This window comes from Pyrgilauda ruficollis, unplaced genomic scaffold (genome assembly GCF_017590135.1).
Source record: "Pyrgilauda ruficollis isolate IOZ18807 unplaced genomic scaffold, ASM1759013v1 scaffold31, whole genome shotgun sequence".
Classification (NCBI taxonomy): domain Eukaryota; kingdom Metazoa; phylum Chordata; class Aves; order Passeriformes; family Passeridae; genus Pyrgilauda; species Pyrgilauda ruficollis.
The window spans coordinates 8,195,268-8,210,261 of NW_024524489.1; the positions used below are offsets into that span (position 1 = coordinate 8,195,268).

At 51.8% G+C, this 14,994-nt stretch overlaps 2 protein-coding genes across 5 annotated transcripts in view; one reads left to right on the forward strand and one right to left on the reverse strand.

Moving 5' to 3' along the window:
* The window catches only part of STUM (stum, mechanosensory transduction mediator homolog), a 47,539-nt gene extending 45,897 nt beyond the window's left edge, over window positions 1–1,642 (forward strand). For all 4 annotated transcript variants that reach the window (XM_041473998.1, XM_041473997.1, XM_041474000.1 and 1 more), the window contains one exon: window positions 1,342–1,642. The gene's annotated coding sequence lies outside the window, so the exon portion shown is untranslated. The remainder of the gene's footprint in view (window positions 1–1,341) is intronic.
* Window positions 1,643–11,801: 10,159 nt separating this feature from the next.
* Window positions 11,802–14,994, reverse strand: part of ITPKB (inositol-trisphosphate 3-kinase B) — a 66,866-nt gene continuing 63,673 nt past the window's right edge. Inside the window, exon 8 of the mRNA XM_041473961.1 lies at window positions 11,802–14,184. Coding sequence (XP_041329895.1) covers window positions 13,969–14,184 — 216 coding nt within the window. The 3' untranslated portion in view covers window positions 11,802–13,968. The remainder of the gene's footprint in view (window positions 14,185–14,994) is intronic.

A 14,994-nucleotide genomic window follows, 5' to 3' on the forward strand; every position in this document is an offset into this window, starting at 1 on the left:
CAGAATGGCTGGGCCAAGTGCAAACACCAAACACTGTCTAAGCACCAAGTTAGCTGTGCTGTGGTGTCAGGATGGGTGTGCAGGAGCCCCTGCAGACATGGATAACAGGCCATGGATAAAAGGAACCAGGCAAAACCTTGGAAGAGGAGCAGCAAGTGTGGCTTAAGAAAAACTTCTGGTGCCTGTGAAGCTGGGTTGTGGATTTAAATGTGTAGTGGACAGGCAGCACAAGATAGGGGAGGAATAAACAAGATGACATTTTCACTGGGCCTAAAGTGCCAAAAGTCACATCCCCTGTGGTATCAGATATCAGATCAGCAGCAGATGCCCCATCCCAGAGACCCAGCACCTGCACAAAAGGTCCCCTGGGAACAAAAAGGGACAGAATAAGCTCCTCATCAGCATCACCAGGGTTTTGCTGAACTTCTGGGCCACACTTGGTGCTGTCTATCTCTGTGCTCTAGTGAGGATGGGAGAATTAGACTGGCTGGGAAAGGACTGAATGGAAAAGCTGCCCTCCCTGGGATGGCTGCAGGTCTCTGAGAGCATCACTTTGGTTAGGTCTGGGTGCTGCCTGCATTTATTGCATGAAGGAGTCTGAGCCCTGCACAGATAAGGTGTGGGATTTATAATTTACTTTCCCATTTTGCTCTGTAATTTTTTTTCTTATCCTTGATCTTCTTATTGAATTGGTGAAGCCAAGAAAACACTCAGTGCACCACTTCAGAGGCACTGAAATCTGTCAAATGTCACCCAGGACAAAAAGCCTTATTTTTGCCTATTGTGGTAATTTGCTTAATTGATTTTAATTAGAAGCAGTTTCCCACTCTCAGCTTTAGGACAGGAGCCACTTCATAGATTGGCCTTGCTACCAGGCAGCAAGCATCAAATTGCATTTTGCCCAAGGCAGTCCTGTGGTAGTAATAAAAATGATAAATCCCTCTGCTTTTTCCAATAGCCCTGAATACAACTGGCACTGCCAGTCTCCCCCCAGCCCAGGTGTGAGCAGCAGCCTGCTCTCAGGCAATGGTGAGATTGGCTTCACCTTGGCTTCAGGTCTCCCCATGGCAAGCAGTGGGGAGCTCAGAGACTGAGCCCAGGGCAGGGCTGTGCTCACCAGGGGGTTCTGCTCTTCCCATCTTTAGTACCACACCCTCCACTATGATTGGTTTTGCTCCTCTCACAAGAGCTCAGAGTTCTGTGGGCAGCTGGCAGCATCTGGAGAGGTGTGTCTGGTGCCCACAATCCAGGCACTGACAAGAAGAGCCACGCTGTGAAGACACAGGTACGAGTGAAAATCTGGAGCTTTCCCCTATCAACAATTACTTTCTTTCTCTTTAGGGTAAAATTAACCACCCAGCGCTTTCACACCTCCTTCCGAAGCACTGCAGAGGGGACAACACCTCCACCTCCAGGAGGCTGGATAACTCCCTTCCCTCCTGTGGGAGCAGCTGCAAACCAGCACAGCCAGAGGGCACAGCCCGAGCCCCTCCTCTGGTCCGAAGTGCATGGCCCCCAGCTATCCCAGCACCATCACCTGCTTTGTAAATGTAGATGTTTGACATGCCAGTTTTACAGCTAAAGAGTGATCGTGGGTAATGAAGAATAAATTCAGTTGCTTCACCCCCATCTGCCAGCAACAGAATTTTCTGCTGCTCCTTTCTGATTGTGAAAACCAGGTTTCTCCAAAAAAAAAAAAAAAAAAAAAAAAAATCAGAGGCGTGTATGTGTGTAGTGGAAGAAAAAAATCCACTGTGGTCTAAGTGTAAAACACAGAAGCTAAAAATAATTTTGGATCTTTCCTGCTTTTACAAAGGTGAACAAAATATGTATATGATCTAACTGAAATACTAAACCAAAACCAAATATTGGCGGCAAAATCTAGAGTCCAAAGTTGCAGGAGCAGCTGTAGAAAATGGGAATAACATGCAGGCCTCTAGCTTTTGGCCTGAGGGGAGAGAATGGGAGAAAACATTAGATATTTTTCTGTTACTCTGTAATTTATGGATATCATAGTTTAACCCCAGCTGGCAACTAAACACCAAACAGCTACTCTCTCACCTACCCACAACCCCAAACAAAAAGCAAAAGAAAAAAAGGGCTTTAATGAAATAGCTTCTTGGTACCTGAACCCAGCTGGGTTGAACAACTGATTTACTACTCATTGGAAAGCAATTCCAGGTAGGAACCAACCCAGTGAAAAAACAGCTTCATCCTGGATCAACCCAATCATTGCAATGCAAGGCACAGTACCATTTTCCCAAGTTCATTGGTGTTGCCAAATCCGTATTTACCATGGAAAAGGTGCTTTGGCAGGTGACCCCCACCCTCCCAGCCTTTTGCCTGGTTGGCCATCCTTGCTGCAGGGGTTTGGGGGTGGTCACAGCTGGGCAGGTCAGTGGGGCTTTGTGCTGGGAGCAGCTCTGGCACAGGCAACCACGGGTCAGGAGAGTTAGGTGTGAGAAGGGACTCCATCTGCGCCACACCCTGTGCTTCCCAAGACACAAAGCTGCATGTCCCTCCCTGTGTGCACACCTTTTATTAAAGACCTTCCAGTTGTGCTGCAAATTGCCCTTAAGCCTTGCTGGGAGTGTTGTGCTGAGCTGTGCGGGCAGGAAGCTGAAGATCACAGTCCCAGTATTCTCCAGAGGGCTGTTTTATTCCTTGCCTCCTGCTTGTTCTGGCTGACCCCGCAGTTCACACACATGCATACACTCCAGCCAGGATGCATTTTATTGCTACCCAGCCCAAACTGCATCCACTGCAAGACACCACCAAGAGTTCCTTGGCATCTAAACCCAAGGTACAAGGAGACCCTGGCTACTCTGACATTCCTCCCAGGTAAAAGCCATGTCTTCTCCCACACACTTGCTAACCATGGCGTCACAACACAGCCCTGTGTTTTCCAGCTGTTTTTGCTTCATGCTCACACACATGATGCACTTTGAAGCAGTGCTGCAATTTATTTCCCAAACTGGCACTCAGCATTCCCATCCCCCTGTGGGAGCAGCATGGTGCAAAACCCCAGGTCACAGTAGCACCATCTGAAGCAGGGTTAATTACAGTGAATCCCACCAGAGCTCAAGCTAACCACAACCCATCCTTCCTCCTCCTGTCATCTGTATAAATACCTAAGCCAGGCAAAAAGTCAAGTCCTGCTTCTCTTGCACCCACCCAAGTGGCCAGAGGGAAGCAACAATGCCCTGTCCCCACTGCTGGAATGGTGCAGTGGGAAGTGAAGGTTTTGTTCAGGCTCTAAGAATGGCAAAGGCCAGAGCAGCTCAATTCATCTTCCAGCTCTGAGAACGCCTTCAACAGGCAGGTGGAAGGGAATGGCACATTTTGGCTAGGGATCAAAACAGGGGCTCACCTCTCCCAGCACTGCTGGAGATGATGGCAGTGCTCCCCCAGACACCCAGCAAGCCATCCCACCCCACACCGGCACAGGCACTGCTCCAAGGCTGGGAGGGGGATTGCTGGCTCTAGTCTGTGTGCTCTGTGGTTTTGGCCATGCACGGGTAGCTCAGATTTTCCACCTTAGGAAGGAGGGAGCAGGGGCCTGCCCACCTGTGCCATTTGCACCTTGCTGGTGAGCCCACCTTTCCTTTTCGTACTGGAGGCCAAACTGAGGGGTTGCAGAGGACCATTTGTATGCCTGTTTATATCACTGAGTGGTATTGGATTGTGACTTCTTGTGTTTTGATACTGTGGATATTTTTTTTTAAAGTTAAATATATTCTATTGCTGGACAGCTGGAATGAAATGCAGAGTCTCTTTGTGTCACCTGGAGAAAGCCCATCATCCCTGATTCCAAATGGGTTTTCATTCTCCTCCCACCAGTGAGTGATGGAGAGCATCCAGCAGACACCAGCCCACACCCACATCCCCTGAGGAGAGGAGGCAGAGGCCAGGGCATGGCTTCCTTAAGAAATTCACAACCAGAACCTTCCAGAGCAGTAGAAGGCTGGTGAGGAACCTCACCTGAACCTCTGGAATGGAGACAAGGGAGGGGGAAAAGCCACCCCGTGTTGCCTTGTGCACATGCCTACCAGCAATCCTTCTTGACAGGGTTTTGTTCACAATTTTAACATTTTAATATGACTCCAGGTGCATTATCCCTGCTCCCTGTGAGAGAACAGCCCACGTGCTGTCAGGAGCTTGGCCACAGACACCCGAGCAGAGCTGAGCAGGTGGCAGAGCCTTCCCATGAAAGGCAGCTCTGCCACAAGGGCCAGCAGCTTGTCAGAGCATTGATGAACATTGCCACAACACCACTGCTCTGCTCCCTCCCCAAAGTCACTGTGGGTAGGGAGGCACATGGGAGATCCCAGCTGGATCAGGGGGCCAAACTCTGAGTTGGTGCAAGACCAGCAGGAAGGGTCTTCTCACACCCCATGGCTTTGAGGGCTCTGGGAGGTGAGGCAGAAGCTCCTTTCACCTGCTGTATGTTTCTATTCAGCCCTCAGCAGGGGAAGCACTTTGGGATGAACACTGACACATAGTAGTGCGATACTATTAATACACCCATGCAGGCACACCAGCACGTGGCAAGCCCACAAGAGAGATCTGGGATGATTATCTCAAAGAGATTTCTTTAGCACCCTGCTAATGGAACCATCTCAGAAGGGGAGGAGGAAAATCAGCAATAAACCACACAAAAGCAAAGTTAAAAACTGGAGGTTGGTGGAGACAGGTGAGACACAGGGAAAACCTCCATGCCACATTTCTGGGCACCCACCTCTTCCACACCCAAGAAGGGCCACAGCCAGCACACACCTCACCCTGAGTTCAGGGGTGAACTGGCTCACCCCCCAACTCAAGAGCAGAGCCAGCCCAGGTGCCCTCAGAGCACAGCCCAGCCCTTGCTCTGTGCAGCACACAGTGGTGGCTCCAAGGAAAGTCCCTTTCCAGCGACCACCACACAACAGGGACAATTCCCTCCCTCTCCACTTGCATCCTCCCCAAACCAACTCACCTCCTTACAGCTGCCGTACACCTCTAGGATACATCCCGTCCTGCAGCAGCTCTTGCTGGGAGCCCCACGGGGCTGCAGCCACAGCACCAACACCACTCCAGGGTGACGGGGAGCAGCTGTGACCTCCTGCACGCTCCAGAGCAATCAGTGTCACCAGGTGGGCTTTGCATGAGGCCGTCTGGGAGAGTTTGGGCTGCTGGCAGCTGTTACACTGGTGGGGCAAAGGCAGCTTGTGCAGGAGGGCTGGGGTCAGTCCCACCTTGCAGCTCACCCCAAAAGGGAGCCAGGGTCTGCCCACCAGCAGCTCTCACTGCTGGCCATGCAGAGACATGGAAATACACCACCTGGATATTGGATCATTTAGAGATATACACATTTACAAAAGCATAATCTTAACTGTGTTCTTTTCAAACTAGCCTGAGCAACCATTAAAAAAAAAAAAAAAGTCTGTGCAGAGGAGGGTTATTGCGAGGTATGCTTGTACTACCTCTAAACCTCAAAGCCATGCAGTCCAAATACACATTCAGATCCACATGCAGCTATGAGAAGGTAGCACCTGATCCTAGGAGGTAATACTATAATTACAGGATATTTCAGAGCTTGTTTCCACAGGAAAACTGCAGCCCACTGGAAGAGGATGTGAGCTGCAAGACTGGGAGGAGTGTATGCTTATGTCTGGGGCACACCAAGCATTGCACTGCCAGAGATGTGAAGGGAAGTTGTGGGTTTTTAAGGGACAGGCCTTGATTTCAGGCCAGACAGATGAATGCCAGATTCCAGGCTTAAATTCTGTTTATTCAAGGGCCCACATGCTGCTGAGCAGCCTGGACAGCACAGGGATTAGGAACCACTGTCCCTGCAGAGACAGGGTGTGAGTGCCCTGGCACTTTCAGAATGCTGCAACCTGCCCTGCTGGAACCTCTGCCCACCAAAGCAGCCACTGTCACTGCCTGTCCCACCAAAGCAGCCACTGTCACGTGAGTGCCCTGGCACTCTCAGAATGCTGCAACCCGCCCTGCTGGAACCTCTGCCCACCAAAAGAGCCACTGTCACTGCCTGTCCCACCAAAGCTGCCACTGTCACTGCCCGTCCCACCCGTGGCCAAAGGATACAAGTGGTTCAAAGGACAGGATGGCACCAACCTGCCCTGGGGATGCTCCCTGGGCAGCAGCACTGTGGGCTGTGCCATGCTGGCTCACAAGTGCTCAAGAGACATCCTCTGATCCCCCTGCAAACCACAGGGCCGGTGAGCCTTCCTGCAGAGCCATTTCCCATGGGAAAAGCAGCTGGGCACGTGCAGAACGTGGCAGTCGCAGCAGGGCACGTTTGCAGCGCCTGCTTGGGGCTGATGAATGGTGGGAGGAAGCACATGGCACCCTGCAGAGCCCACCCACGGGTCCTGCCATCTCCCCTCGCTGTTCCGGAGGCATAAAAAGAGATGAAATATGAATTTAGCTCTAGAAAAAGATACCACGCTGCCAGTGGGAAATGTTTTTTTTAGCCACAGATCTTTTGCAAATATCTGTAGCATCTCTATCTTGCTACTACAGACTCCTGCTGCTTTTTCTTCTGACATTCCCTTCCCTGAGCCAACCCCACTGCTACAAGAGAAGAAGGTCTCTGTGTGTTTGTCCCTGCAGCAGTTCTGGGGGTCCTGCCATGGAAAGCAGCATGTAAAACATCTTGGAGCAAAAGCCCCTGCTGACACAGAGGTCAGTCACTAGAAATTAAAGTATTTGATTTTGTTTCCTGGCTCTGGTCAGGTGTTTGAGTAAATAATTTTGTGCCTCTATTTCTTTTTGTGCTCCTTTGTCCTGGTGATTTCAAATCTTAGGTTTCTACACTAGAGAAAGTGTGTTTGAACACCCTGGCACCAGGCAATGTGGACAGGGGGGCGCTGGCCCCAGGTCCTGCAGGTCTGACTTTGTTAATACACACCAAATGAATGGTAGGAGGCACAATGTCCCAACAAACCAGCCCCAAGCAGGCAGTGCAGCAGTGCCAGAAGTGGGATGAGCTGCTGGGCTCCCAACATTTCTCAGTTTCCTCCAGAGCTGTCCCAGATTGGATTCACTCAGCAGCCTCCTCCATGGGCTTCTCTCTTCTGAGTGGCACCAGCAGCAGCTCTCCTGTGCTCTCTGGCTGTTCCAGGGTGGAAGCACAGTTGCATCCTGGGGAGCAGCAGGAACTGCTGAGACAGGTCCCCTAAGGGTGGACAGAGAACACCTGACTGTATAAAAGCAACAACAGCCCCCGGGGCACCCCCACAGCAGTACATCCCCATATGAAGCCTTCCTTGCTGGAGGCATCACTCGCGGTGGGGCAGGCACTGGAGGTGCAGGATGGGGCAGAGCTGTGCCCACAGCTCCGCTCTGGGGTGAAGTGTGGGATGGGCATGGCAGGTCCTGCCTGGGACCGCCGGGACTGCAGGAGCACAGTGTGACCGCTTCCATGCACTTCAAACTACAGGACAAAAGACAAACCAAACCAGCGGACACTACAGCAGGGCCCTGCCTTCTCCCATTTCCCAGGGCTTTCTAAATTTTTCGTTTTTACCCTTCACAATAAGAACAAATTTGTATTTTTTTTTTGAGGGCAGGGAAGTGAACAAAATACAGACTCGAGTGGGAGTGGGAAAGCTGTCCCCAGGGGACAGGGGCTGCCGGGGGCTCCAACCCTGCAATGCCACAGGGGGACAGTCGTGTTCCCCCAGCCTCTCACCCCAGAACCACCCCGCAAGGAGATGCGGGCAGCGGGAACCCTTCACCCGCTGCCCTGCTCAGGCTGGCTCCGCGATGGAGCCGCTGCAAGAAAGAGCGGGGTTTATTAATTTTAACCACCTCCCCAGCTCGTAGTGGGGAAACCCAAACCCCAAAAGTGCCGGGAGTGGAGAAAAAGCCTGAAAGCAGCGGCGCCCGGGGCGCATCCACGGGGAATATCCCGGGCAGCGCGGGGCGCCCTTCCCGCCCTGAGGCTCGGCTCCGCCCGCCCTGAGGCTCTGCTCTCCCCGCCCTGAGGCTCTGCTCTCCCCGCCCTGAGGCGCTGCTCTCCCCGCCCTGAGGCTCGGCCCTGCCCACCCTGAGGCGCTGCTCTGCCCGCCTTGAGGCGCTGCTCTGCCCGCCTTGAGGAGCTGCCCCCTGCCCGCCCTGAGGCACTGCCCTGCCCGCCCTGAGGCTCGGCCCTGCCCGCCCGGAGGCGCTGCTCTCCCCGCCCTGAGGCGCGGCCCTGCCCGCCCTGAGGCTCTTCTCTCCCCGCCCTGAGGCGCTGCCCTGCCCGTGTCCGGGGGCACAGTGCCACCTCCCGGCCCGCGGGGGAAGCGCCGGCACCGGGAGCCCGCCCGGCACCGGGAGCCCGCCCGGCACCGGGAGCCCGCCCGGCACCGGGAGCCCGCCCGGCACCGGGAGCCCGCGTCCACGCGGGACTCGGGGGGGATCGGGTCTTGTGAAAAATGCGTATGTTATGATTGGCTTTTGGCAAATGTTAAAATGAATATTGTATGTGTTCTGTTAGAATGTTGTGCTGTGTTAATTTTCTTAAGTAGTTCTTTGCTTTCTTAAATATAGTTTTAGGTTATAACATAATGTTAAAATAGGAACTGTGCTATGTAATTTTTTTTTTTTTTTAAGAGAGGACTCGCACCGAGATAGCAGCCACAGGACACCTAATCTTTCAGAGAAAGAGAATTTATTTCCCCATTATCAGAATAAACTAACTTCTTTCCACCTTGCTCAGCCATGAAGACGCTGTTAGGATTAAGAGGAAGAAGCTGACACTGACCAGACAGAATCCTGTGTTTGAATAGAATTATGCATCATGTATGAGGTGTATGAATATGCAACAGGCTATTGCTTTTAAGGGTTAATCCTCTGTTAACGGGTGTCCTTTTCCGGGCTTATTTTGCCCAGAAAGAGGTACCCGGAATGTCCGTAACTCTTTGGGGTTTTTTGTCTCATATTGTCCTAATCCAAATTGTCCAAACTTTTATTACTCTAATTATATTACTACTTTTACAACCATTTTGTTACTATTAAACTTTTAAAATCTTAAAAACAAGTGATTGGCGTTTTTCACAGGTCTGGTTTTTAAGGTCCGGCAGAAGGGGGAGCACAGCCCTTGTGCAGCTGAGACCAAATGCGAGCTCACCCCACTGAAGCCAGGAGGGTGCCCCGGCAGCATCGCTCCCAAAACATCTCCAGGCCAGCAGGACTCTGGAGGTGCCAGGCACGCCCCCACGACAAAGTGGCTGAGGGGAAAAGCATCCCCAGGCTGGTCAGCTCCCTCCACACTCAGCTGCTGCTTGGCCAGCCTGTCACCTTGGCCATCCTGTCACACAGCTACATAGCACATCTGTCCACACCCTTTCGCCAAAGCTGGAAAAGGCATGGCTTAAAAACTAAAAAACACAGTTAAAACAACAACAAAAAAAATTCTCATGCATTAAATTGTACTGTTTTGTGCAATTAAAATGGGATGAAAATAAATATAACTTAAAAAAACCCCAACCTTTTCCATGACACTAATGGAACAGAGGCGCCATGGTGTCCCGGTGCTGCCCCGGCCATGCATCCCTTGCAGCAGCACACAGGCAGGAGCTTTTCCACTCCAGCAACCTCCTCCCTCCTGCTTCCCCCCAGGCACACCGGGCAGGAGCACACGGGGCCCTGGGGCTGTTGCTGAGCTTCAGGATGGGGGCTGCTCTGCATCACCCATGGCAGGGGTAAAATCCCTCCCGAGACCCCCAAAACCCCACCAGCCTGTGTTGGGAACAAAGCCGAGCACAGCGTTTGACCCCTGTCAACCACCACACCCATGTCCTGCATTTCCACAGGCTGGAATGCCCAGCTGGCCCCAGCACCCCCTGATTTATGGGAGGCTCATTCTGTCAAGTAGTGCCCAACCAGACAATGCTGAAGAGAACGAGCTGCCCCTCCAGACGAGCTTACACTCTTGGCACTGCTGGAGGTGCTGGGAGGCTCTGTTCTGGAAGGGTAGACACCTCAGCGAGGTGTAAAGCTTTCTTTGTTGCATTAATCTAAGTCCTGGCCCCTCTTCTCTGTATTGAGTTTATGGATTAATTAGTTTATTAATGCATAATAAGGTGGCAGGGAGCTCTGGGCTTTGCTTTGTGGGTGCAGTAAAGCCAGGCAGGGAGGCCAAGCCAGGCTCTTGCTGTGGCATGTGCCGTGCCCCATCCCAACCCTCTGATAAACCCTAGGGTCAGCAGATGCCAGCACTCAGCCACAAGGGGTTCCTTCTCCTGACTTACTCCCTTTTCCTCTTGAAAGGAATAGGGTGAATGTGTCTTTACAGACCACGTGAATCTGCCTGTAGATAGGGCCAGGGACTTATAGATAGGGAAGGAATGGGAGAAACTATCAGTTCTAGAAAATGTTACCAATTGACACAGACTGCTGCTCAGCCAAGGCTGTGGTAAATTCCTGAACTTAGAGAAGAAGAACAAGGACTGAATGGAATGATGAATATTGTTTTGTTATATATATATAAAAAAGGAGGCATGTGCATATTAGAGGGGGATATGCAGTGGGCCTATTGGGAAGTCTGTACCTTCCAAGTACCGAAGTCAATTGGGAAAGGAAGAGGGAAATTCGGATAAAAAGGAGGCTGCATCCTCCAATAATTTGGTAGACCCCAGGGGAAATGCCCCATGGCCTTTCCCTTTACTCAAATAAAAGTTACAGCACTCCTCTGTCTCTGGACATAAGCCTCTCGCATTGTGAATTTTTCTGCACACTCTCCACCACAATATCATGGTGTTTCCTCAACTCTCAAGAGAGGTTTTCACAGAACAGGGTTCTTCACCCTCTGTTTTTGCATTTCAGGGTGCAGCTGGGTACGTTTTGGAGGCTTTTGCTTTCCTCTGAAGGTAGGAAGAGGAGTCACAGACCAGAGAGACCCCAAAAACTGGACCAATAAGTAAATCAGGGTTGTCAGTTCTGCTGGAGTGAGCTCAGCAGTCAGACAGGAAACGTGTTTGCTTTCCCACAGCCCAGGAGAGACTGCTGGTGCACAGGCAGCAGCCTCACATCCAGTGTCCTGCCAGCTCTGCCTCACACCAAGAGGTTTCTACTCTCCAAATTCCACACTGCAGGGTTTCTCCTGCAGTTTCCTTCAGAGGTCCCGTGATGAGCCAGGTCTGGTCCCCAGGCTGGGCTGCTCCTGAGGGTCTGGGCACTAACCTGGCTTTAGTCACATCTGTGCCAGAACAGCTCCTGCTGTCCTGTGCTTGCACAACCAGCCAGGAGGGAATGGAGCTGCCTTCCTGGAGCTGCCTTCAGGCTCTACAGCCTGATTCCTCCTTCACTGCAGAAAAAATCTGGGGGTTTTTTTGTGGTCCAAACCCTCTGGCCCTGCCCACAGTGCAGCTGAGAGGGAGAGGAGCTGGGGCAGTGCTTGGCTGTGCCAAGTAGCTCTGATTCTCCTGGGTGCTTTGCTGTTCTCCAGTGCAGGAATCACAGGGTGGCACTCAGAAACCACTCAGTGGGAGCCAAAAACATTCCAGAAAAATTGGAGCTGCCTTCAGTGGCCTTCCCTGCAGAAAGGGGATGGAGAAATTCCGGCCTCTCTGGGAAGTAGCTCCCACTGAGCCTGGGCTTCCCACAGCCCCAGTTCTGCTCTCCTCCTGCCCTGCTCCCTGAAGAGCCAGTTCCTGTTTGTCAGGATCTGTTCCCAGCACAGGGTCCTTCCCTACTCTTGCTTTTATGCAGCACTGCTGGAGCCTGATTCTCCCCCCAGCCACGGACATGAAAGGCTGTTCCAAGGCTGCCACAAGCTGCACAGGGCAGACACTGACTGCACACCAGGGGAATGCTTCCCATATGCCTTTATTTGCAATGTTACAGGATTTTTTTACAGGCACTGTGCGTTGGTGTTCCAGACCGGTTTGGATTTTTTTTTCTGTATTACCCAATGACCAAGAGGTGTGGTGGGAGCAGGGAAAATCCCTCACAGCAACCATTCCAGCCTCCAGGAAAGCATAAGACATCTGAGAGCAACAATCTGCTTCTTCTGAAGCCACGAAGCGAGGGATCTGGTTTATAAACAGGCTTAAAAAATAACGTACATATATAAGAGCAGCTCGAAGCTAAAGTACAGCAGTAAGTGGTACATAGCTACATAGCATATCTGTTCACAGCCTTTCGCCAAAGCTGGAAAAGGCATGGCTTAAAAACTAAAAAACACAGTTAAAAAAAAATATTCCATGCATTAAGTTTTAGTGTTTTGTGCAATTAAAATGGGATGAAAATAAATATAACTTAAAAAAACCCCAACCTTTTCCATGACACTAATGGAACAGAGGCAAAGTCTATAAGGCACTTTCACATGGGCTAGTCTAGGAAGCCTGGCAAGGAGCTAAAACAGTGCAACCATTTACAATGGCATCTGATAAGCAAAAGACACCTGTCTGGTGAGATATGAACTGAGAAAAACCTTAGGAAACTTCAGTCCTTGGGAAAGAGGCTTGGCTGCAGATGGCTTGGTGGCCAACTCCTCCTCCTCCTTATTGCTGCAAGGGAAGTCTCCCCCATCAAGGGTGCTGGACCCATCAAACTATGGCAGAGGGGCTCTGGAGCCCTGCTCCTGGGGAGAGAGATGGGACAGTGGGTTTGGGGATGGATGGAGCAGGTGAGGGATTCGTGGCTGCCAAGCTCCTGCATCAAATCCTGTGCTGCAGGTTCCTCGACGCGGGGGCTCCCGGCCTGCCGCAGCCTCCCCTCCCTGCCAGCCTCCCCAGGGATGAACTTTGGTGCACCAGCCCTGCCGCCACTCGCTTCAAATGTTCCAGGAAGTTAAAAAATAGCCTCCACCCTAAACAGGGAACTGGGTGTTTTCACAGGAGAGGGAGCACAGGGCCCTCACACGGCCCCAGCAGGCTGGGGAGCAGCGCAGCCACAGGCAGCTCTGTGGAAAAAGGGGATGCCTGACCCCAGCTTTGCTTTGCCAAAGGTGTCTAACCTGGGTGCTGCCTTGCTGCTGTGACCCTTCACCTGATGCAGATGGAAGTTATGGACATGCTCCAGGCAGGAGGGTTGCCCTGGGCTAGGTGTGAGCGTTGGTGGCACTACACGTGTGCTCAGCTGCTGACAAAAAAGACTTATCAACCTGGATGGCTACTTTAGGTCTCATAGTAGTCCTTTATGAGCTATTTTTCCCAGCTAGGGAGGACTGGAGACACCAGCTAAGGTAGGCTGGAAGCAGTTCCTAGTGGGGAAGCTGGGGGTCTAGAGAGGAGCCCAAAGTTTTGCTCACCAGGGCACCCAGCACGGGGAATGTGGGTGGGAAGCACCTGGCCATGGCAAATACCTGTGCCTGACTACATGGCTCTGCAGCAGGAGGGAAACCCTTACCCTCAGTGCCACTCAAAAATGACAGCAACCTCTACAAGATGTCTTGAACACAAATTAGACCCCAAATCTGCCCTTCTGGCAGCTCTCTGAAGGACTTGGCACAGCCAGCTCCCTGGGCTGAAAGGTGCTGGCAGAGACAACTAAAGGGCTCCCACTACACTGTCCTTCACCATCTCCACACCATGCTCACACTCTCTGACTTCCAGAGGGTCCTGGGCACATCACTGAGTGTTTTCAGGATGATCCTGGTGCAGGAAGAGGCTCCTTCCTCCGCCAGCCCTCTTAACATCAGGCTGAGCAAGAGACAAAAGCACGATAGGGGAAGCATGCACTTGCCTAAGCAACCCCACCGGGCTGCCCCGGGCCACCTGCTCCCAGTGACTCTGCAAAGCCAAGGTTTCAAGTTCAGCTTTTGCTCTGGCAGGTTAGCTCTCTATTTACAAGGAGGGGTGGGGGGGAAACAACCAAGACAACCTAAAAAAAAAAAACAACACGACAAAAACACATTAAATAGGGAGAGTATAGCTTTCAAATGGGGAGGGCGAGGGCTGGAAAGTGTCTTGTAGTGCAGTTCAGAAGAGTCAGTCGGGGCAGGCTGGGGGTAGTGGCAGAGTCGGATGCGCGGCTTTAACGCAAGTCTTCGCTCTGGGACAACTCTGTCAGGATCTGAATGAGGTTGTCCAGCCCCCAGAGGTAGCCATCCTCTCTGTTCCCTTCCACCCAGGGCACGTTGTGCTGGAGAACTTGTCCCTCTGGCAGTGGGGTGGTTTTCCCAAAGTCAATCATCCAGACTTTGGCTTGTTCCTGCTTGTCGTGAATGAAGAGGAGAGAGCTCCCAATTACCTGTGGAGAAGTGAGACCAATTAGTGGTGCTCCTGCTGCTCATTTTCAGCCCTCTTTGGGGCTTTCAGACACCTTATCTCAGGCTGCATTTCCAAGAAATGCTGCTGCAATTTCACATAAGGAAAAGCAAGCTCTGTGTGCCACTGGTTGTGTTTGCACATGCAAATGGGGCACTTGGACAAGCTGATTTACTCATACAAATCCCAGGTCTTGGCAGAAGAGGATCAGAAAAACAAGGGCATGAAAGATAAAGATGTCATTTTGGAAAATGAGCTAAGGTCCCTTAGCAAGGAGTGAGATGAATTGTCCCAACCTTCAGATGGGGATTTTTTTCAAGGCTGGTTCTTTGTGACCAGCCTGTGCTGTTCGCACTCACCAATCCTGCAGACACCACTGCAGGGATGGGGACACTCCAAGTACAAGTGACTTGAAACCTGCTGTCTCCTGCTTCAAACTCCATTGAATTACACCCAGACTGGCCCTAGAATATCCTCCTGGCACTCACAGCACTCTGGGGATGCAAGGTATAGAGCTGTATGGATCTCCTTTTCTCTGAGTTCACTTGGCTGCATCTGCTTTGAAGGGCTCCTTCATATCCATCCTGAACAGCCTTTGGGAAAATCCTGCAGCAAGCAGTGGCCTGGGCAAGACCAGGGAAGCCAAGAGGTGCATTTGGGCTCTGACAGCAAAAGTCTCAAGGCCTGTTGCAGTGGGATGAGACCCCACAAGCCCAGCGGTCACCACACACAAAGCAGAGAGATGCTCAGCAGCTCTGCTCTGGCTTCCCAGTGCTTAGGAAACGTGAATCAG